General features: G+C 40.8%; 1 protein-coding gene across 6 annotated transcripts in view; it reads left to right on the forward strand.

Annotated features, from left to right (window-relative positions):
- The first annotated feature begins 4,657 nt into the window (after positions 1-4,657).
- Positions 4,658-24,741, forward strand: part of FXR1 (FMR1 autosomal homolog 1) — a 62,158-nt gene continuing 42,074 nt past the window's right edge. For all 6 annotated transcript variants that reach the window (XM_025451580.3, XM_025451581.3, XM_025451584.3 and 3 more), the window contains exon 1: positions 4,658-4,875. In XM_025451580.3, coding sequence (XP_025307365.1) covers positions 4,825-4,875 — 51 coding nt within the window. In that variant the 5' untranslated portion in view covers positions 4,658-4,824. The remainder of the gene's footprint in view (positions 4,876-24,741) is intronic.

Raw genomic sequence — 24,741 nt, forward strand, 5'->3', positions numbered from 1 at the left:
CAGGCTCCATGCACCAGGAGCCCGATGTGGGATTCGATCCTGGGTCTCCAGGATCGCGCCCTGGGCCAAAGGCAGGCGCCAAACCGCTGCGCCACCCAGGGATCCCAACACTTTTTTTACTTTCACTTTTTTCCAGTTTTATTGATATAATCGACATTCTTTCCTTTTAATAACAAATATCTTTTCAAAATGACAAAAATAGATCTATGTCAACATTTTAAACTTTTTGTAATATTTAATTATAAATATAACAAACAGGATTATTGATGGGGGTTTTAGAAATGGAAAGGGAAGGGAGTACCTATGTGGTTCAGTTGGTTAAATGTCCCACTCTTAGTTTTGGCTCGGGTCATGATCTCCAGGTTGTGATATGGAGCCTTATTGGGGCAGAAGGGTCCACTCAGTGGGGAGTCTACTGGAGATCCTATCTCTCCCACTCCCTCAGTCCCTCTGCCTGCTGGCATGTGCTTTTTCTCTCCCAAATAATGCAAGGAAATAAAGAAAAGAAAAAAAAGAAAGAAAAGAAAAGAAAGAAAAGGAAAGGAAAGAAAGGAAAGGAAAAGAAAAGAAAAGAAAAAGAAGAAAAGAAAGAAAGAAAGAAAGAAAGAAAGAAAGAAAGAAAGAAAGAAAGAAAGAAAAAGAAAGACTTAAATCCTAGAACTTCTGTGATCTTAGATAAATGACTGGTTGCTGTGAACATTATCAATTGCTTAATGGTAAACATGAGGTGTACCTAGCAGGAGTAGTGAAGTGTTAGTGGGAACCGGTGCAGCTGGGGGCAAAATCAAACGTTTTCAGCATGCAAGTCCTGAAGAGGACCAACTTTAATTCTTCAAAGTTCAGATAATATGGAATGCTTTATTTTGTGTCCAAATGGAATTATTGCAGCCCTACCCAAAGTCACTCACATTACGAAGAAGAGAAAACAATACACCACAGGCCAAAACGACAAGAAAGAAGGGAAGAAAGGAAGGGAGGAAGGAAGAAACAGAGAGAGAGAAGGAAAGGAAGAGAGAGAGAGAGAGAGAGAAAAAAAAAAAAAAACTCAGGAAGCAAACTAGACCCCTCATCCATTGTTGATGGAAATGCAAATGGTGTAGCCACTTTGAAAAGAGTCAACCAACTCCTCAAAAGGTTAAATGGAGTTACCATATTGAGACAGGGAAACTGAAGGACTCTATATAAAAATCTGCTTTTTGCTCCTTTTCTTACTAGAACTTGCACCTCCACCCTACTTTACACATACCTTGTAAATAAATATATATCCTCCTTGTTAGGGACAAGGAGTTAATGGTTCTCTAGAATAGTTAACATTTAAGGGGATGCCTGGGTGGCTCAGCGGTTGAGGGCCTGTCTTTGGCCCAAGGCATGACCCTGGAGTTCCAGGATCAAGTCTCACATCGGGCTCCCTGCATTGAGCCTGCTTCTCTCTCTGCCTGTAGATACACAGTATCTATCTGCCTCTCTCTGTGTGTCTTTCATAGATAAATAAGATCTTTTTTTTCTTAACAAATAAAATCTTAAAAACAAAAACAAAAAACATCTAAGAAGGACCAGGTGAGAATGACCAGGAAAGCTATCCTTTTTTCTTTTTCTTTTTTTTTTTTTTTAAGATTTTTATTTATTTATTCATGATAGAAAAGAGAGAGAGAGAGAGAGAGAGAGAGAGGCAGAGACACAGGCAGAGGGAGAAGCAAGCTCCATGCCAGAGGCCAGACGCGGGACTCAATCCTGGGACTCCAGGATCACACCTGGGACCAAAGGCAGGTGCTAAACTGCTGAGCCACCCAGGGATCCTCAGGAAAGCTATCCTAATGCACATTCCAGACCACTGGAGCTAGACATCTGAAAGCAAGATCCCCTGGCTCCAAGGAATGACACCTAGGCCCTTGTCTTTGTTCTGACTGGTTCCTGAAAGCCTGAGAGGACCATACACCAGAATTCCTCCCTCAATAAAAACCCCCAGACCTCAAACAAAGATGAAACTCCCTCCTTTCCTAAGTGTGTTGGACACTCACTCTGCTAATTGCTCTGTGTCTTCAATAAACTCTGCTTTCACCTCCTGCTGGCTCATGTTTGATTACCATCCTGTGTGAAGCCAAGGGCCCTCTTGGCTGGTCCTGCTGAACACCCCCGGTCCTGGAACCCAGCCTGCTGGCATCCATATGAGTCAGCAATATCAATTCTAGGTATGTACCCAAGAGAAATGAAAACATACCTCTTCGGGATCCCTGGGTGGCACAGCGGTTTGGCGCCTGCCTTTGGCCCAGGGCGCGATCCTGGAGACCCAGGATCGAATCCCACATCGGGCTCCTGGTGCATGGAGCCTGCTTCTCCCTCTGCCTGTGTCTCTCTGCCTCTCTCTCTTTCTCTCTCTGTGACTGTCATAAATAAATAAAAATTAAAAAAAAAACAACATACCTCTTCTTATACAATAAGTTGTACAGGAATCTTCATCGCAGCATTATTAGCATAATAATAATTAACATTATTAGCATTATTCCTAATAAAAGCCATTATTCCTAACAGTCAAAAAAGTGTAAACAACTCAAATGTCTATCAAAGCATGAGTGAAAAAAAAAGCATGAATGAATTAATAAAATGATGGATAAAAAAATATCCATACAGTGGTGTATTTGACAATAAAATGGAATGAGTAGTGTGATACATGATACAACATGGGTGAATCTTGAAAATGGTATGCTAAGTGAAAGAACTGTAAAAAAAGACCACATAAGGGGCAGCTCTGGTGGCTCAGTAGTTTAGTGCTTCTTCAGCCCAGGGCCTGATCCTGGAGACCCAGGATCGAGTCCCATTTCAGGCTTCCTGCATGGAACCTGCTTCTCCCTCTGCCTGTGTCTCTGCCTCTCTCTCTCTGTGTCTCTCATGAATAAATAAAATCTTAAAAAAAAAAAAAAAAAAGACCACATAAGAAAGGGAGGTGGGCGGGGGTGGGACGGGGCACTGAGGGGGGCACTTGATGGGATGAGCACTGGGTGTTATTCTATATGTTGGCAAATTGAACACCAATAAAAAATAAATTTATATAAAAAAACCACATATTGTATGATTTATTTTATTTATGTGAAATGTCTGGACTAAGCAAAGCTATAGACAAAAAGTGGGTTAGTGATTGCATAGCGCCCAGGGCTTTGATGAAATGAGGGGTGACTCCCTATGGGTACAGTAATTCCTTTTGGCCTGATGAAAATATTCTAAATCAACTATGGTGGCAATTACACAACTCTGTGAATGTACTAAAACCTGTCGGACACTTTATTTTTATTTATTTATGACAGTCACACAGAGAGAGACAGAGAGGCAGAGACACAAGCAGGCTCCATGCACCGGGAGCCCGACGTGGGATTCGATCCCGGGTCTCCAGGATCGCGCCCTGGGCCAAAGGCAGGCCCCAAACCGCTGCGCCACCCAGGGATCCCTGTCGGACGCTTTAAATGGATGAAATATATGGTATGTGGATTATATATTAATAAGGTTGTAATAAAAAGCAAACTAGGGCATTGTAATTCCGAAGGATCATTAGAAGGTGGTATACAGTGTTGGACAGATGAAGCTCTTCATAGATGGTGGCTGTTACTCATTGAAGTAATTTACTTTGTTTACATTTTCCTCACCATAATCAACATTTTAAATATATCACTTTGTATTTGGCAAAATACTGAACACTGTTGCAAACTGTTTTCCTTCTGAACCTTTGGAGACGTAGATGTACTGAGTCGTGAACATGTTTTTAGGACCCCGCCCTGTCCTCAGAAGGGCTGGGCCCACGGGCATTTCTGAGGGTACAGAGCACCTGCAAAGGATCTTTTTTTTTTTTTAAAGAGTTTGTCAAAATGGTAATAAAACACACACATAAAAGAGTCCTAGTGTTTTTTCTAAAGACCTTGCTTTGGGAAAAAGCCTTAACATTGTTCAAATAGATATTCAAACTATTCAGACATAGAGCTTGGTGGAAAGCCATACAAGATGATTCTGCGTTGATCCTTTTTGTGGACGTTTGCAGGCATTGCCGAAGGGGAAGACGTGGTCTCGGGCTCAGTAGCCAGTTTCCCTGACCACCTCCCAACAATCTGAGTCTTAACCTCAAAGTCTCAAGCAAGTTGTCAAATACTTGTGACTCACAAACTAACTTCACAGCCTGACTTTGAACCAGTGTAAATGTGAACAGGTGCGGGGAGGGCTGCCGCGAACTGCGTGAGAATCTGTGGGACTGTGAACTGACCCCCCCCCCCCCCGGGTCACGAGAAGGCCACCGGCTTAGATAAAAGAGAGCGAGGTGGAGGAATTGGGGGGGACGCCTGGCACGTGCATCCTCAGGCTCCCTCCCTCGTCTGAAGGCGGAACCAGTGGACAACCGGAGCCCTCGGAGTTGCTCCTTCCCGGGCGAGGCAGCTCCCGCAGGGCTCCCGGCACTTGGAGGAGTTTCGGGGCGCAACGCCGCAGCCGGGCGGAGAGCAGAGGCCTGGGCGGCCGCAGGGACCCACCCGCGCGCGCCGCGAAGCCGCCGGCCCTGGAGGGCGGGGACGTGGCGCCGGGTCAGCAAAGGGCTGGCAATTGTGTCGGGAGGTGAGCGAGGCTCTGGCAGCGGCGGGCGGAGCCCCGGACCAGTGATGTAAGGCGCGGAGGCATCCCCCTGCGAGAGTCGGGGCGGCGCGGCGAGACCCCGGGGCTGTGGGGCGGGGGATCCCAGTCCCCGCCCTGTTTCCCCGCCCCTCCCCCCGCCTCCCGCACGCCCCTCCCCCCTCCTCCCCTCTGGTTGGAAAGTTTCTAGAATCTCTTCCCAGCGGCCTTTGCGGTTCCAACATGGCGGAGCTGACGGTGGAGGTTCGCGGCTCCAACGGGGCTTTCTACAAGGTACCGACCCTCTTGCCGCTTTGTCGGGTGTTCTGGGGGGCTAAGGCAGCTTTGGGGCAAGGCCGGTGGTCCCGGGGAGTGAGGTTTGGGGTCGAAAGGGCGCGCCGGCCGAAGCCCGGGGCTGCTGGGTTCCTCGCTTCTCCCCCCTCCGCCCGCGGTTTAACGGTCTCGGGGGCCAGGGCTCCGTTATGTTTTGAAACAGCACGTCGGACACCTCTTGCGTTTTCCTACTCGGGAGCCTTCCCTCTGGATGCTGGGGCGGCCGTGCTCGGGCCGGGGAGGAGGAGCCGAGTCGCTGCTGGGGCGGCGGGGAGCTCCCCGGGCGCAGGCCTGAGCGCCGGGAGGCTGCGGAGTCGTGGAAGGAGGTGGTGGGATTGTGCGGTCACCGCCGCTCCCCCGCCCCTCGGCCTGGGCCGAGCCCGGCGCCGCGGCCCGCTCTCCGACCCCTCCCCGCCCCTGGGGCGTGCGTCGCGGAATCTTAAGAATTCACCTTTGTATTAGGGTTTGGGGCTAATAAACTTCAGTGTCTGACGGGGAAGCGGGTGCCGAGTGGAGGGTTAGGATCGGAGAGAAAACTAGAAACCCTTGTAAGGTGGCGGGTTTGAGATATTTTTGCGGCCTGGGTAATTGGGCGGCGCCTTAGCCCCTCTCTTACGGAAGAAAAGGCTAGAGTTACAGCCTTTAAAGTAAGATGGGGGGGGGGGGGGGGAGGAAATCGATAAGGGAGACCGGTGGGGAGGTGACTAGTTTCTTCATGTTATTCAGTGTTTTTGTAAAGAACTGTTGAATTTTCTTTTTCTGGTTTCTTCCCCACGAGGTTTTTTTGTTTGTTTGTTTGCACCGGGAGATACGTTCTTATGGGATGGGGACTGGAACACCGAAGGGGAATTCGAGAGCAGAGGAATTTGGTGGGGGCTTCCAGGGTGTAGGGGTCACCTAACTGAAAATGAAATCCTTACGGTTTAGTTTTGTCCTTAAGACGGTCTCGATTCTCTTTCTCCAGAAGTATACGACGGTGTTAACGAGATCAATACAAAATCTCCCCCAGCTGTTGTCTGTCAGTCAATCTTACTAAGCCAGGATCTCAAATGTTTGAGAGTCCTGGCTATTTTTATGAAGGGCCGCCTCTTAATACAGGAGTATTGTGTGTACGCAGAATGTGGTCTCCCTGGGTTTCACTTCAGCGTACCTTTTGTCCCACGGGATTTTGTTTTACTTGGTGGTCGTAGTTTCCTCATTTTAGCGTTTGTTTTTCCTTTTGTAGTTTACTGATAAGCTGTGTGGCTTTGGTTTAACTGTCACGTGGTAATGGCCTGGTGGGGAATCACAGTTGGTGTCTAAAGGATCTCCCTAAGCTTTTTACGAGTTTCAAGTCGCCTTAGGTGGTCAACAGAAAATAAAAACAGTGACTTCTTGGTGGAAAGGAGTCTTTTTGCTTGAGTAGATGTATTAGCGGTCTAGTTTTTTAACATTTGGTGTCAGACAAAAGACCTAAGTGAAATTTGAGTAGATATTTCATTGACTTCTGTTATTGAAAACCTAGTGGTTGCCGTCTCTGACCCCAGATACAGTTGTGGCACAAAGCACAAAGAATGGGCTTGCTATACTTTTTCTGTCAAGGGTAGGTAGGATTCATCATTCTTGCACACTGCCTCCCATGGAAAAGTTTCATATTCCCACTGTTGTGATACAATTGTGTAATGGACTTTTTTTTTTTTTTCTGGCAAGTTGAGAAGTAAAATTTTTAAAGATTTTACTCATGAGAGAGACAGAGAGGGGCAGAGACCTAGGCAGAGGAAGAAGTAGGCTCTTCACGGGAGCCTGATGCGGGACTTGATCCCAGGACCCCAGGATCACGCCCTGAGCCACCCAGGTGCCCGGAAAAATAAATTTTTTTTGCCTTTATTTTGCAGCTTGTGGATGGTAGATTGAACGTCCTTTTTTTTTTTTTTTTAATTTTTTAAGAATTTTAAAGATTTTATTAATTTACTCATGAGAGAGAGAGAAGCAGAGGCATAGGCGGAGGGAGAAGCCGGCTCCCTCTGGGGAGCCAGATGAGGGACTCGATTCGGGTACCCAGGGATGACACCCTGAGCTGAAGGCAGACGCTCAACCACAGAGCCACCCAGGCATCCCAGAACATCCCATTTTTTGCTGAGTTTTTGTGTTGATGCTATAGAAGATATTTGTTTTCTTTTAAAAGATTTAAGGTCATCCGTCTGAAAGTTTTTTTGTTTTTTTTTTTTAAAGATTTTATTTATTTATTCATGAGAATACACAGGAGAGAGAGAGGCAGAGACACAAGCAGAGGGAGAAGCAGGCTCCATGCAGGGAGCCCGACGTGGGACTCGATCCCGGGTCCCCAGGATCACGCCCTGAGCTGCAGGCGGCGCTAAACCGCTGAGCCACCGGGGCTGCCCCGTCTGAAAGTTTTAGTAAAGATTGTTTACAGTGTTTGTTTTTTGGGTATTTTGTCTTAAAGATTTTGAGAGCATGAGCCTGGGAAGGGGCGGGAGAGGGAGAAGCCCACTCCTGGCAGAGCATTCCGGAAAGCCCAAGGAGGGGCTGGATCACAGGACCCTAGGATCTTGACCTGAGCTGAAGGCAGGTACTTAATCTTCTGAGCCACCCAGATGCTTTTATGGTGTTTAGTTTTTCATAGTTTTTAAAAATCAAATTCACAGTGAATATTCCCTTTTTGGAACTTTGAAATACTGTTGATCCTTATCCTCACTCTACACATCTTAGAGTGCATTGCTTGTTTTTATTTGACAAAGAAAGGTGGTAATTTGGCGAAGGTTGGGAAGTACATTGTGTGTACTAAAATTGCACTTGAACGTTTGGAATTTTATGTCCTACCATAACCCACTTGTACATTGTGGAAACAGGTCTTGAGAACTCTGGGAGAGCGAGAATGGAGACGCAGAAGGCGCCCTGAACTTGAAGTTAGATAATGGCAAACTGAAGTACAGACCTAGAATTCCCATTTTGTTCTCCATGTACCCTTGAGCATATCTTTGCTGTAAAATGAAGGATTTGAAGTGTAGTTCAGTTCCTGTTTTTATTTTTTAATCCCACAGAACTGCTCACTTGGAAAAAAAAAATGGTTTACTGCGCAAGCAATTATTTATTTATTTATTTTTTTAAATTTTTATTTATTTATGATAGTCACAGAGAGAGAGAGAGAGAGAGAGAGGCAGAGACCTAGGCAGAGGGAGAAGCAGGCTCCATGCACTGGGAGCCCGACGTGGGATTCGATCCCGGGTCTCCAGGATCGCGCCCTGTACCAAAGGCAGGCGCTAAACCGCTGCGCCACCCAGGGATCCCAAGCAATTTATTTTTTAATACATGAATTTTTTAGATTAATTTGCATGTGGTAAAATTCACCTTTTCTGGTACATAGTTACGTGAGCTTTGGTAAAGGTTGTTAACTGACAACATGATGGAGATTTCCATTATTTCCCAGATTTCTCTCAGGCACCTTTGCAGTCACCTCGCTTCACCCCTCAGTATTTCCATAGTTTCCCCTTTTCCAGAATGTTCTTCTATATGTAGTTTCATACAGTATACGTATTAGTGTTTTGAATCTGTGCTTCTTTCATTTAGCATAGCAATTTAATTTTAAGTAAAATTTTCTAATTTAAACAGTAATAGTGGTCAGTGAGGGCATTTTGGAAACAAAAGTTGTCTGGGATAACAGCTGTTGACATTTTGGTTTATTCTTTCCGTTTTTCAGTGTGCAGGTGATTCTGATTTTCCTCTTTTTCTTCCTCCCCCCCTCCCATTTACACACAGTTGTAAACACTAATCGCAGTAGAATTTCAAAGTCATGAGTTTAGGGGATCCCTGGGTAGGTCAGCGGTTTAGTGTCTGTCTGTCTTCCGCCCAGGGCATGATCCTGGAGTCCCAGGACCAAGTCCCACATCGGGTTACCCACATGGAGCCTGCTTCTCCCTCTGCCTATGTCTGCCTCTCTCTCTCTCTCTCTCTCTCTGTCTCTCATGAATAAATAAATAAAATAAAATAAAAAAAAGTCATGGGTTTAGTTACCAGTGTCGTCCTGCCTTGAGGGCAGTACCCTGTAGACATTTATTAAAGGTTTTCTGGTGGAACTGAAACTTCATCTTCCAAATTAATTGGAACCAGTGAAAAGCTAAAAGAAGATGTTACCTAAAATTAGGATTTTTTTTTAAATAAAGCATACTGTGTTTTGTATTTTTTTTTTGAGTGGATTTGTAGTTTGTTAGATAAAAACTTGATTTGCTTCTGTTTGCAGCTTTATGAATCTATGGGGTTGGAAAGAGTGGGATATATTTTAAGTACCTGAGGAGATATAATTCTAGATAAAAATTTGTATTTACAGCCGTTTCTACCTAGAGTGAGGCATTTTAGGGTTTATACTACTGGCTATTGAAGGTGCTTCTCTAAAAAAATATTTAAGAAAGAATTTAAGTTTTATGATTGTTAGTGTATTTATAGAGTTGTGTAACCATTATCATAAGCTTGCTTTAGAACATTTCAGTTAGCTCCCAAAAAACCCTGTGCCTCCTTGGAGTCATTAAAATGCTTAACAATTGATGTATATGATACTGAGCTTTGCAATAGCATTACAAATTGCATAGCTGTGGGCAGAATGTAATTTGTTTTTTATTTATTTTATTTATTTATTTTTTTCAGAATGTAATTTAAATAAAAGTTGGAAAGAAGTGCCTCAGTTTCTGCTGATATTAAGGAAAGTTTCCATGTTATTCCAAGGAAATGTGTAATCTCTTAAGATGGCTGAATGAAATTTCAGGTCTTCTGTAGAAAACAGTTATTTTTACAGCTCTGCAATTTCTCCTTTGACTAATTGACTACAAATTTCAAAGCACTACAGTATTTCCAAAACTTCCCATTACTTTACCTTGATTTAATATTAAAAATGAAATTCGACGGTAATTAAATTATGTAGTAGGTTTATTAGCGTTAAAGATCATAACCTAGAGTTTTAGAGGAGTTTCTTGAGAGAGTACTGACTTCAAAATTAGTATAGAATATTTATTTCTTTGTGCAGGTTAGTAATTGAAAAGCTAGATGGTGGCTGTCTTAATATTAGGGACACTGTTAAAATCATATTTCCAGATATCTTAAATATAAGAATATTTATAAATATAAAAGAATAGCTATGCATTTTTTTATTATTGAAATTTTTTTAAGCAAAAGATTTAACTTAATACTGTAAAAATATGGGAATCTACACAGACATGGAAATTCCAAAGATTGCCCTAACTGTATATGTTATATACAGAACTTTATAAAAACAGAACTATGGGATCCCTGGGTGGTGCAGTGGTTTAGCGCCTGCCTTTGGCCCAGGGCGCGATCCCGGAGACCCGGGATCGAATCCCACGTCGGGCTCCCGGTGCATGGAGCCTGCTTCTCCCTCTGCCTATGTCTCTGCCTCTCTCTCTCTCTCTCTCTCTGTGACTATCATAAGTAAATAAATAAAAAAAAAATTAAAAAAAAAACAGAACTAAGATGTAACTGAAAAAGCCACTTAATTTTTGAAAATTAGACTTCCTCTGTAAGGAAGTCTATTTTTTTAAATTGTAAAAGCAATATGTAAATATGAAAAATCTGAAAACAAAACCAAAAAAAAGGGAAAACTTTATCCACCTAGAGAGATTATCAAGGCCTTGGCTTTATGTACAGAAAACAAACTCTATTTCCATATTTTCACACACCTATATGTTTCATATCATATTTGTGTGCATTCTCTAAGATAGGTTATTGTGTCTGTTACTTACTAGCTAGTGTATGCAGCTTATACTAGTATTTTCTGATTCTGTTCTTTCGAAGACTCCCTGAGGTAAATGTGTTTTTATTCCCATTTTACATACTAGGAGGTTGATAATAATAAGTAACTTGTCCATGCTGAAATGAGATTTAACTCTAGGGCTTCTCATTTCCAATACTTAATTTAACATAGTATTAGAAGTTCTTCAAAGGAAATCTTCCAATAGTGAGCTTATATTTAAGTATTTTAGTTAGAAAGACAAGGCAGGGCACCTGCGTGGCTCAACCGGTTAAGTGTTGCCTTCCCCTCAGGTTATAATCTTAGCACCTTGGGATCCAACCTGCTATTGGGCTCCCTGGTTAGTGGAGAGTTTGCTTCTCTCTCTCTGACTTTCCCTGCTTGTGCTGTCATTGAATAACGTCTTAAAAAGAAAAAAAAAAAAAAAAAAAGACAAGGCAAACACTTGATAATAATTAAAGAAGCAATTTCTCTACCACAATGTTAAGGTTGTAGCAAACTAGTTTTTTTTTTTTTTTTTAAGTTTTATTTATTTTTAGTAATGTCTGCATTCCTATGGGGCTCCAACTCATGACCCTGAGATTAGGCGTTGCATGTTCTTCCAAATGAGCCAGCCAGGTACCCCACACTAGCTTTTTTTTTTTTTTTTTTAAATAGTGGGAAGAGCAATATGGTGTTCCATGAGTGATCCCGATTCTTGTACTAGACAGTCGTAAGATCCTTTTTTCCTTTTCATCTGCAGTGTTTTGCAGTTAGATTGCTTTTTAACAATTTATCAAGTGGTGCTTTCTGCTTGGTTCTGTTCATTAAGATCCTGTCTTGCACTAACAGAGCTACTATATATTGAGCACTCAGGCTATCTGTTGGACTGTGCAGGTACTTTACATGAATTTATCTCATTTAGTCTTCTCAGTCACAGTGAAGGGGACAATAATGTTACCAACAACTGTGGAAACTGAGGCCAAATGAATCTAGGTCCAAAGAATTAATAGGCTGATTCGAGGTTCAGATTGGTTTTTCAGATTTGAGTGGTGTGATTTAAAAATTTTTTTATTACATCATTTTTCTAAGAAACAATGCAACATTCCAAAAACTGAAAATTTATCGTTGATACTGATTCTACAAGTCTACTGTGCTACACAAGTTAAGAAATTACACTAATTCTTACAAGTCTACTGTGCTACACTAGTCAAGAAATTAAATCTTAAAGTATTTAGAAACATTCAGCTTTATTTTAAAAATTTTATTTACTCATGAAAGACACAGAGAGAGGGGCAGAGACATAGGCAGAGGGAGAAGCAGGCTCCATGCAGGAAGCTCGATGTGGGATTTAATCGGGACTCCAGGATCACGCCCTGGGCCAAAGGCATATGCCCAACCGCTGAGCCACCCAGGTGTCCCAGAAACATTCAACTTCCTTCCTTCATTTCCTTCCGAGAGGCAGAGACACAGGCAGAGGGAGAAGCATGCTCCCTGCAGGGAGCCCGACATGGGACTCGATCCCAGGTCTCCAGGATCACACCCTAGGCTGAAGGTGGCGCTAAACCGCTGGGCCACCCAGGGTTGCCCAAACATTCAACTTTAAAGTCTAACTGTTGGAGCTTCTCAGAAAGCTTACAGTCTGCATTTTTATTCTTTTATGTCTTTTTTTTTTTCTTTTAAAGGTTTTATTTATTCATGAGAGAGAGAGAGAGGCAGAGACTCAGGCAGAGGCGGGCTCCTTTAGGGGAACCTGATGTGGAACTCGATCCTGGGTCTCTGGGACCATGTCCTGAGCGAGCCAAAGGTGGATGCTTAACCACTGAGCCACCCAGGCATCCCTCTTTTATGTTTTTGAAGATTGATTTATTTTAGATTGTGAGCGAGCAATTACGCACAAGTGGGAAGAGGGGCAGAGGGAGGGGGGAGAGAATTGCAAGCGGACTCCTTGCTGAGCAGGAGTACTTGGGGCTGGATCCCAGGACCCTGAGATCATGAACTGAGCAGAAACCCAAGAGTTAGACACTTAACTGTGCCATACAGGGACCTCTACAACTGATATATATATATATATATATATTTTTTTTTAAGAATCAGGTGACAGAGTGTGCCAGCACAAGCAGGGGATGTGGCAGGGAGAGGGAGAAGCAGGGAGCCCAGTGTGGGACTCTATCCCAGAACCCTGGGATCGGGACCTGAGCCAAAGACAATCACTGAGCCACCCAGGCGTCCCTACAACCTATATTTTTAAGAGTATTTTCTCTGAAAAGAATACTATCAGCTATATAGAAATCTGAACAGTTTTATACTGATGCTAATACTGAACTGCACTTGAATTCACATTCTTAGCAGAATAGCTGTCTAGTACACATGCACGCTTCTTAAACATTATTACAGGAAAGCCATTCTTCATCTTTCTTCCTCCTTATCTTCTTCCACTTCCTCCTCATTCTTCTTTGAGCCCGTCGGCCTTCCAGGGCCCTATCCTCCTCTTTTTTTTTTTTTTTTTAAAGGTTTTATTTATTTATTCATGAGAATGCACAGAGAGGAGAGAGAGGCAGAGACGCAGGCAGAGGGAGAAGCAGGCTCCATGCACCAGGAGCCCGACGTGGGATTCGATCCCAGGTCTCCAGGATCGCGCCCTGGGCCAAAGGCAGGCGCCAAACCGCTGTGCCACCCAGGGATCCCCCTATCCTCCTCTTAAAGTGTAATTTTTTTTTAAAGTTCAAATATATGACATTAAATTACTGATTATATATTATTATTATTAACAAGCTGTTAATACAGTGGGAGTCCAGAGAACTAATTGGGAGGATTCCTGGAGAAATGATTTGCTCTGTGTCTTGATAAAAATCTGCTCTTTCCAATATGGTGGCCACTAGCCACAGGTGAAATGTGCTAACGTGAATTGAGATGTGCTTTAGTTGTAAAATCTATGTCAGATTTATTCATTTATTTTAAGATTTTATTTATTTATTCATGAGAGACAGAGAGAAGCAGGCTCCCTTTAGGGAGCCTGATGTGGGAACCAACCCCAGGATCACGACCTGAGCCAAAGTCAGATGCTTAACCACTGAGCCATCCAGGTGTCCCTATACCAGATTTCAAAGAGTTAGTATAAAAAAATACATCATAATTTTAAAATGTGATTACATGTTAAAATAGTCTTTTGGATATGTTGGATTAAGTAAAAGTATTATGGAAGCTAATGTACTTTTTAAAAATTTATTTAAATATGGTTACTAGAAAATTTAAAACTACGAATATGCTTCAAATGGTGTGCTAGATGGTTATGATTTATTTATTTATTTTTTATTTTTAAAAGATTTTATTTATTCATGATAGTCACAGAGAGTGAGAGAGAGGCAGAGACATAGGCAGAGGGAGAAGCAGGCTCCATGCAGGGAGCCCGACGTGGGATTCGATCCCAGGTCTCCAGGATCGCGCCCTGGGCCAAAGGCAGGCGCTAAACCGCTGTACCACCCAGGGATCCCGATTTGTTTATTTTTTAAAGATTTTGTTTATTCATTAGAGACACAGAGAGAGAGGAGGCAGAGACATAAGCAGAGAGAGAAGTTGGCTCCGTACAGGGAGCCCGATGCCCGATGTGGGACTCAATCCCGGTACTCTGGGATCACGACTTGAGCCGAAGTCGGACATTTACCGCTGAGCCACCCAGGCATCCCTCCTCAGTTACTATCTTAATATTGCTTGTTATATGAAGTATTTCTCAAAATATTTGAAATGCTTTATATATATATGCATATACAGTTGACCCTTTAACAGAGGTTTGAACTGCATGCATCCACTTACATGTGTAAATGTATTTTTGTCAGGATTTTACCATTTTTTTTCTAGCTTTGCTATATATTAGAATACTGTATGATATATAAAAAATACATGTTGATTGTTTTATGTAATCGGCAATACTTCTGGTCAGCAGTTTTGGGGGGAGGGAATCAGATGTTATATGTGGACTTTCAGTTGTGTTGGGGTGGGTACCCCTATTTCCTTGTATTGTTCCAGGAGTCAACTGTACATGAAACTTTTCAAATTTTCTTATCATGGGGCACCTCTGCGTTTTCTTGCCATGTAGTATTGAGTATTAAAAGGCTTTAGAATATTCATTGCACGTTTAGTCAGTAGTAAGAGACTTTGATAGCTCTGTTAAATTTTCTAATACCAAGTCTTCATAAGTACCTTGAGCAAAACAAAATGAAGTAATACAAAGGATTGCTTTGTTGTTTCAAACATTTCTAATTATTCATACAATCCTTTTAGTTTATTTGTCCTCATGTTAAAAGATGCTGAAAAGAGTGGCAAAGCGGATTCCATATTGAAACTCAATTAAATATCAGTTGTTTTACTTTGTCTTTTACCCTGGCCTCAGCGTTTTTTTGCTTTGCTTTTTTTTGGGAAAATGAGTGGAGGTCTTCATTAATAACTGATGAAGTTTGTAGTTATTTTTGGCAGATGAACATGCATGCATTCCCTGTTGATTTGTTCAGGGTCAAGACTCAGGCTTTCTGTATCTCTGTTTCTTACACTGGCTGGTTAATTATAGTAAAACTTATTTTTCCCATTTTTGCTTTTATAGTGTTTCAGATCATAGAATATTTTCAAGCCTTAAATTTTCTGGTGACTGGTTATATGTATTTAGTACATAGTAGGCCTTCTGTATGTGTTTGTCAAATGATCAAGTGGATCTCATTTTTGACTTTGGGACACTGATTTGTTTTTAATTTTAGGTAATATATGCAAAATTAACTTCATCATTTCTAATTTTGATTCATTCACTTGAAAATTTTCTTTTAGCAGTTGTATGTTGATCCTGGTCTAGTTCTGATGTTGTTACAGAACTTTAGGGATACATAGAACTATAGGGAACTTCAACTCTTTGCAACTGGAAAGTTATAATAATTTCAGATGGCCCTGTGAAACCACTAAGTAATCCCATTTCAAGAAGAACTGGATTTGGATTATTATTGTGTCCATTGACTTAAAATGACTTCCACTTGTAGATTTAGTTATGTAGATCTTCAAAAAAAAAAAAAGTGCTGCTTAAAGTTAAGAAATTTGATCACAATTATTAGTCTTAAATGTTTGTGCTTGTTACTGGAATCAAATTACAGTTTAAATCTTTTAGGTGTTACAAGCATCACACTAGTTTGTTAATTAGAATGTAGATTTGAGATCCCTAGGGATGGAAAAATTAAAAAGATTGAGGGAGTAGTGCTTGTGTGTGTGTGTATATAGATATATAGATATATATATATATACATATATATATGCTCTATGGAAAAAGTGCTGGTTGAGAAAGTGCTTTAGGATATGTCTCCATGGGACGCCTGTGTGGCTCAGCGGTTAAGCATCTGCCTTCTGCCGTTGGCTCAGGGCATGATCCTGGGGTCTAGGATCGAGTCCCACATCGGGCTTCTTGCAGGAGAGCCTGCTTCTCCTTCTGCCTATGTGTCTGCGTCTCTCTCTCTCTCTCTCTCTCTCTCTCATGAATAAATAAAATCTTAAAAAAAAAAAGGGTAGGGATCCCTGGGTGGTGCAGCGGTTTGGAGCCTGCCTTTGACCCAGGGCGCGATCCTGAAGACCCGGGATCGAATCCCACATCAGGCTCCCGGTGCATGGAGCCTGCTTCTCCCTCTGCCTGTGTCTCTGCCTCTCTCTCTCTCTGTGACTATCATAAATAAATAAAAATTAAAAAAAAAAAAGGGTATGTGTCTCTTCTTTAAAGAGTATTATTTTTTGAAGATTTTATTTATTTATTCATGAGAGACACAGAGACTTAGGCAGAGGGAGAAGCAGGTTCCCTGTAGGAAGCTGGATGTGGGACTGGATCCCAGGACCCCGGGATCATGACCTGAGCCAAAGGCAAACGTTCAACCACTGAGCCACCCAGGTGCCCCTCTTTAAAGAATATTTACGCATACATATGTATATGTATAATTTTATATGTAGATGTTAAATATTCACGAACTTTTAAATTTTTTTCCCTTTTTTTCTTTGGTCCTCTTTGCACTTAATCTCCTCCCATCCCCACTCCATTTCACTTAGTGTTTATAGCCAGGTGTACATCATACTAGATTTTTCTCTAGATTTTTCTCTATACTCAATAGAATGGTACATAGATGTATAGTCATATACACATGTGGGGTTTTTTTTTTTTTCAGTATTGCTCTATAAAAATATGGTAGTCTGTATTTTGACTGTTTTCCCTTGGAGTATAGTTTAAATGGTTACATAATATCTAATGGCAAGAATGATAAACTCCAGCCATTCCCCTGTTAATAGACACTCACTTTGTTTTCAGTTTCTTTCCCACTCCACATATCTGTTTCCATTGGAGGGGTTTTAAATAATGGGAAGCTTGGTGTAAGGGAACTTTCTTTTTTAACTTTAATAAATGTTAACATTACCTTCCAAAAGGCTTAATTCTGCTTTCTCAGTAAATGTGAAGGCTTTTCTGTACATCCTTGGCAGAAAATGAGTTCTATAATCTTTAATTTTGGCCAGTCTGTTGGATATAAACGGTTATACCTCGATGGAAATTTCATTCGCTGAGTCCCACTTGTGAATTTTAATGTTTGTTGGCTATTTGGATTTGCTTTTCCATAAATTTATGTTTGCCTCTTTTCTTATTGGATGTCTTTTGTCACTTTTTGAGATTTCTTAGAACTCACTTAAGAATGCCCCCTTCTCATTTAAAATACCTGTTGACTTTTTGGTATCTCTGGTTATAGAGAAGTTTTATTTTTTACATACTGAACTATTTTTTCCATATCAGGGCTCCAGGGTTTCCAGGCTTGGTTAAACAGTCTGGGTCATGTTTATACATAAAATTTCTTAAATCTCCTAGTTGTTTTTTTCCATTTATCTTCACTACAACAGGACTTTATTTTGAATATTCATAGGCAAATGTGCTAGTACCGTGTATTTAAAAATCATTTGTTTTAGGGTGTTTTGTTTTTGCATGTGGAGGAATTAGGAGGAGGATGCCCAGCGTCTTAGAGAGCTCCATCTCATTCAGGGTTGATAGAACCTCCTGAGAATTGCTCCAGAAAGTCTCTGAAGTGCTGTCAGTAGAATATAAAGACTCACTGAAGGAGGACATTGTGACTTGCTTTGTAGCAAAAATACTGCCAGTTAGGGGTCTTATTACCCTTACCTTACTGCCCTGGGCCCTCTTGTCTTACCTATCACATAGTACGTAGTGGATCTTAACAGTGAAACCATTGTACTCTAGTCTCTGGTGAGATTTTTTCCCTTCCCCAATTTCTGTATCTGTTACTTGAGTACACAGTCCAGAAACATAAAATGTTTAATTGTAAGTTATTTACATTACTTGATATAGAAGCACCAGGAGGACAATTTCTCGCGGTATTTTGGGGGAGAAGAGTAGCTTTAAGTACTTTGTGTACCTGAGTACCTGGGAATACCTTAGTTTAGGAAGCTTCAATACCTTCCATTTGCAAATTGAGACATACACAAAATTACTTAGGCAATGATGGTCACCTGTGCTAGTCAGTTTCTCAACATAATCCAGTCTATCATCCAAATTAACACTATTTTCACAGTTTTTCCCAGGTTAGTACATAGCTAGTACCATCCTAATGCATGGGAGAGAAGTTAATTCATTACACACTGTGAATGCCGTAGTGATTGGGCACTATTTTCACAGTTTTTCCCAGGTTAGTACATAGCTAGTACCATCCTAATGCATGGGAGAGAAGTTAATTCATTACACACTGTGAATGCCGTAGTGATTGGGCTGTAGTCTCTTAGAACCCTGGTTAAGAAATAGTGTACTGTATTTTGTCTTATTTTTACTCTTGTAGAATGGGTCATAACATGTAGAGTGCAGAGCAGGACAAGAGGTGGATTGATTGTAGACCTGTTGATTTGAGGTATGAAAGTGAGCCAATGGCAGAGGTGTCTACACAGTTTCAATAGGATTTAGAATCCAAGGAATAGGTTACTTTTCTATATGCAGATTTGGGAAGTTAGTGTAAGTACTACAATTTCATCTAAAGTGGCATTAGTTTTGAGAGACACTAAGAAGTGTTGCCAGTTAATCTGTTTGTGGTGGTTCATACTTACTGAAAGGTATCGTTATTTTTAAGATTTTTAAAGTAATCTCTACACTCAGCGTGGGGCTCAAACTTACAACCTCAAGGTCAGGAGTTGCATGCTCCACCAACTAACTGAGCCAGCCAGGAGCCCCTGAAAGATATCTTTAAACACTTGCATGCATAAAATGGAAGATGTAAACAAAATAAACTGGTTAAAACATCTTCACATTCAGGTGATTGTGTTTTTTCTTACAATATCTTCCTCAGTGTCATGGAGAGCATTGATGTTGCAAGCATACTTTAAATGAGCTCTCCTCTATTATCTCCAGGATTTTCTTGCAAGAATTTTCATCCACTCTGCAAGTTTTGGTGCTGGTGCTTTCTTGATTTTATCAGAAGGTGTCAACAGAACAACCTTCTGGTAAGAAAACTTAATCCTTGCTAAAATTGGCCTTTAATGGTTTGCTGAATGAAATGTCAGGAGGTTGAAGTCAAGTGCTACAGAAAATCGCAAGCTGACCCAAGTTTGAGCATGCTCAAATGCTGAAATTTATATCCTGATTGCCATGTGGTTATCTGCTGTTTTCTAAGATTTGCCATCAGTTGTAAGATCCTGATTTCAGAGTTAATAAATTGTTTAGGAGTGATGGGCTGGGAAGGTAGACTGGGGCCAGACAATGATATCAGTAAATAAATGGATAAAAGGATAAGAAGTGATAAATCTGCAGTGGCAGTTCTTGGGGAGGAGAATCTGAGGTGAAATTTTTTTTTTTTAAAGATTTATTTAATTATTCATTCAGTGAGAGCGAGAGAGGCAGAGACACAGAGGGAGAAGCAGGCTCCATGCAGGAAGCCCGATGTGGGATTCGATCCCGGGTCTCCAGGATCACACCCTGGGCTGCAGGTGGCGCTATACCGCTGCGCCACCAAGGCTACCCTGAGGTGAATTTTGTATAAATTATGCTATTAATTTTTCCTTTCTTATGGGTTATGTTTTCATAATCCTATGTATCCACAGTAGTAACTAACTAATGCTGCTGGTGAAAATGGAGTTAGCCCATTTAGAAGAAACACAACCAAACTGAGCCCAATGCCTTTAATATAGAGAGAATTTATTCTGATTCTCTTAATTTTAGCATTACCAAATTTTGTCACAAGCTTGTTTCAGTAATTAAGTCATCTACTTGTGATGTTTTAACACGTTGGAAAAGGCATCAAAAATGTTGTTTGACTGTGGTGGCCAAATAAAAAAAAAAGATTCTAAAATTTCGTGAAAGTGATCCTGAGACTTTATTTTTAAAAAATAAAAAAAAATGTATTTTTTTTATTTGAGAGCTTGTGTATAAACAGGAGGGAGGCAGATGGAGAGGGAGAAACAGATTCCCACTGAGCAGCGAGTCTAATGTGGGCATTGATCCACCTGAGATCACCACCTGAGCGGAAGGCAGCCCCTTAACTGAGCCAGCCAGGCACCCCCTGAGAAAGACTTAGAAACATTTTGATAGAAGTATTAAAGGTAGAGTGAATCTTAAATCGTATAAGAATATTTTGAAGGAGGCAGTGATGTGTAAGAACTTTTTACCTTTTGCTTAGAGTAAATGTGAACTAGAAATTTTTGATGGATCCCTTTTACTGCTTGAGACTGGAGTCTCAAAAACCTACTCTCCATTTAGGAAGATGGTGCTGTTTGTGGCAGGGGGTTTTTGGCTTGGTCTGTTGGCAGTCAGTAAACTCTGCTAATGAGAATTCTGAGGTTTAAGAGTTACAGCTTTAGGGAATAAGTCTTAGGTTTTTGGATCTGGGTTTCCACCCTAAAACCTTACTTTTAAATTGAAGATTCAAGCTGTCTGGTTTCTGAGTAGTTTGCTGAGCATTAAGGTTTTGGAGTTTGTTTTCCTTTTGATAAGAATGCAAATTTTGTGATGTAATGAGTTGAAATTATAGGAGATTACTAATGGATTTTTCGGAAATCTAAAGAAATGGGTGAATTTAAAATACTTTGCAGTCAAAGGAATTTTCTGGACAAAGATATGTTCTTAGTGATTTAGTGAGAACGTTCTCAAAGGGATTCATGCATCTCCGTAGTTATAAGCCACAGTTCAGTGAAGCAAGGCATTTGATAAGTTTATTGTATTTTATTTTTAAAAAAATATTTTACTTATTTATTCATGATAGACACAGAGAGGCAGAGGGAGGCAGAGAGAGAAGCAGGCTCCATGCATGGAGCCTGATATGGGACTCCATCCTGGGTCTCCAGGATCATGCCCTGGACTGAAGGCAGTGCTGAGCCGCTGGGGCTGCCCTGATAAGTTGATTTTATTTTATTTTATTTTATTTTATTTTATTTATTTATTTTATTTTATTTTATTTTATTTTATTTTATTTTATTTTATTTTATTTTATTTTATTTTATTTTATTTATTTTATTTTTTTTTACATTTTTATTTATTTATGATAGAGAGAGGCAGAGACACAGGCAGAGGGAGAAGCAGGCTCCATGCACCGGGAGCCCGACGTGGGACTCGATCCCGGGTCTCCAGGATCGCGCCCTGGGCCAAAGGCAGGCGCCAAACCGCTGCGCCACCCAGGGATCCCGATAAATTGATTTTAAACACTAAAATCTTGTTTTATTTCGAGCCTGTTTTGGGTAAGATAGCTTGTCTTTCCAGTTGTGAAGAATATACTGAAGTTTTCTTTCTGGAACTTTGCCTTAAAGAGGCTTTTTAGGAAAGGTGCTTTATTTCTTTAAATTAGTATTGCTACCAAACTTTTTTTTTTTTTTTAAGATTTTATTTATTCATGAGAGACAGAGCGAGAGGCAGAGATATAGGCAGAGGGAGAAGCAGGCTTCATGCAGGGAGCCTGATGTGGGACCCGGTCCCAGGACTCCAGAATCACGTCCTGGGCCAAAGGCAGGCGCTAAACCACTGAGCCACCCAGGGATCCCATTGCTACCAAACTTAACCTTTTGGAACTTAAAAGTACAAGTCATGAAAAGCATTTTATCATTTAATAATGAGTTAATGAAAAGAGCTCCAGATGAGTATTTAAATTCACCTTTTATAACTTAGTGAATTTTGGGGTTCGGTAGATGTGATGTATGCGGTTTTAGCTTCCCTTTTACTAAAGTGAGAGATCTGGAAGGTCTACAAAAGAGAAATGTTTTCAAGTAAGCTTTACACCCTATATGGGGCTTGAACTCAAAATTGTGAGATCCCAGTCTCATGCTCAGTTGACTGAACAAACCAGGTGCCCCAATAGAAAATTTTTTTCTTTTTTAAAGATTTTATTTATTCATGAGAGACAACTCACAGAGAGAGAGAGAGAGCGAGAGAGGCAGAGACACAGGTAAAAAGAGAAGCAGACTCCATGCAGGGAGCCCGATGTGGGACTTGATCCCAGGACTCCCAAGATCACGGCCTGAGCCAAAGGCATACTCTTAACTGCTGAGCCACCCAGGCTTCCCCCCTTAATAGAAATTTTATCTTCAGAATCAGGTAACTTTCCCATAGACAGGGTCTCTGATTTATATCCTGATTTTTACTATAATCTTGGTCTTTCAATTCCTAAAATAATTTCTGTCATGTTTCTTTCTGCTTAACCAATAGGAACCCCCTCCCCCCGCCCCCCCCCATGACTGCTCTCATCAAGCTCAAAACCTGGTATTTAGCTGTCATCAGAAATGTATCCTTAAGGGTGCCTGGGTGGCTCAGTGGTTGAGCGTCTTCTGCCTTCTGCTCAGGGTGTGATCCCAGGGTCGGGGGGATCAAGTACGGCACTGAGCTCCTTGCAGGGAGCCTGCTTCTCCCTCTGTCTATGTCTCTCTCTAATGAATAAATAAAATCTTTTAAAAAATGTATCCTTAAGTTGGGTAGGTACTCTTCACCTTTTTCTTTTCATAAGCAATTTAAGCTCCCACCTCAAAATTGCTCACCTTAAATGTGACTGGTAAAAAAAAAAAATGAAGTTATTCTATATTCTGATAAGAAGAGTCTGCAACAAAGTGGGAGGAGAAAAGCGAAAATTAGAATACATAGTAGTAAACCTAAGATTTTTTTTTTTTAAGATTTTATTTATTCATGAGCATTACACAGAGAGAGAGAAAGAGACCGAGAGAGAGAGAAGCAGGCTCCATGTGGGAAGCCTGATGTGGGACTCCAGGATCACACCCTGGGCTGCAGGCAGCGCTAAACCGCTGTGCCACTGGGGCTGCCCTAAACCTAAGATTTTTTTTTTTAATTTTTTATTTATTTATTTATGATAGTCACAGAGAGAGAGAGAGGCAGAGACACAGGCAGAGGGAGAAGCAGGCTCCATGCACCGGGAGCCTGATGTGGGATTCGATCCCGGGTCTCCAGGATCGCGCCCTGGGCCAAAGGCAGGCGCCAAACCGCTGCGCCACCCAGGGATCCCTAAACCTAAGATTTTAAAGAGGATTTGTATAATTCAAACTACAACTTATTTTTTGTCTGACTACCCATTCACATAGTTCATACCCATTGTTAGTTTCGTTTTTTAGTTTGTTCAACTGTTAGCTCACTTGAGACTATTATAAATTAGGAATTTGTCTGCTGTATTTTGCATTCTACTCCTTCCTTTATATGTAATGATTATTAATTTTTAGCTTTCAGGTAGTATAACATATCAAACTTTTTGTGGCTTTTCACTTTTAAAAAAATATTTTAAAGATTTATTTTAGAGCCCTCAGATGCATGCATGCCCTCCAACACACTCCCCACTGAGCGAGCAGAGCCTAACGTGAGGGCTCTGTGGGACTCAATCTCACAATCCTGAGATCATGACTTGAGTGTAAGTAAATCAAGAGTCAGATACTTAACCAACTGAGCCACCTAGGCGCTTCGTGGCTTTTGGTTTTTGTTTTACAGGTTTTTTTTTTTTTTGGTTAGAAAAAGTCCCTTAGTCTGAAGTTATTGGTAATTTATGGTTTCTCTTGAAATCTTTATTGACCTAAAATTTTTTTGACTCTTTTATCCAATAATTATTCAGATGTCCCGATACTATATAAAACAATCAATTCTTCCCTCTATTTGTAATTTCCTAAATGACTTAGACCTGTTTTTGGAATCTGTTTTGTTCTCTTAAAATGTATTTCTTTGGTCTTGATGGTTGTAGCTTTAAAATAAGCTTTAATATTCGTAGGTTAGCATATCTTCTTTACTCTCTACTCCCATTTAAAAGTTTCCTTTTTGAGTGTTTTAACTTGTTTTAAAAATAGATTTTGATGTAATTTTATTAAGATTAACCTCTTTACCCTCAACACAATCATGCACTCTTTAGTATTTTAGTGGAGTCTCCTTTAGAGGCATTTACAATTTTTACATCAAAAAAAATAAAATTTTTACATCAAGATCTAAGGATGTGATGATTTATGTTTTCCTGACTATTTTATTTTTATTCAATTGTTGAATTTCAAAGGTTTCTGTGCATAGGTCCTGTACATTTTTGTTGTAGTTGTTGAGGGTGTTCCTAAGATTTTTTTTTCATTGCTATTGTTAGATTATTTTTTGTCTGTTTTATTTTCCACCTGCTTATTGTTTTATCTAGAGAGCAAACTGATTATTGGTTAACTTGCCACCTTATTGAATTGAAGTTTTTTTTTTTTTTTTTTTTTTTTAAGGTTTTCTTTATTCATGAGAGAGACAGGGAGAGAGGGGCAGAGACCTGGGAAGAGGGAGAAGCAGGTTCCATGCAGGGAACTCCGAGATCACGCCCTGAGCAGAAGGCATATGCTCAACGGCTGAGCCACCCACGTGTCTCTTCACTCCCCCCCCTCCCCTTTCTTTTTAAGGCTATATTGCTTTTGAAAAAATTGGTTCTTCAAATAATACTTCTATAGCTCAGGGATTCTTGCTGTTTTCTTCGCCCTGTCCCTTACCTGCATTTTACACATAGTTTGTGGCATTCCTGGGTTTTTACTATGTAATATTTATTTCTTTGTTGGGGACAACATTCTAAAGATACTTTAATTACATTTTTGATGTGTTATACTGC

This window comes from Canis lupus, chromosome 34 (genome assembly GCF_003254725.2).
Source record: "Canis lupus dingo isolate Sandy chromosome 34, ASM325472v2, whole genome shotgun sequence".
NCBI classification, from domain to species: domain Eukaryota; kingdom Metazoa; phylum Chordata; class Mammalia; order Carnivora; family Canidae; genus Canis; species Canis lupus.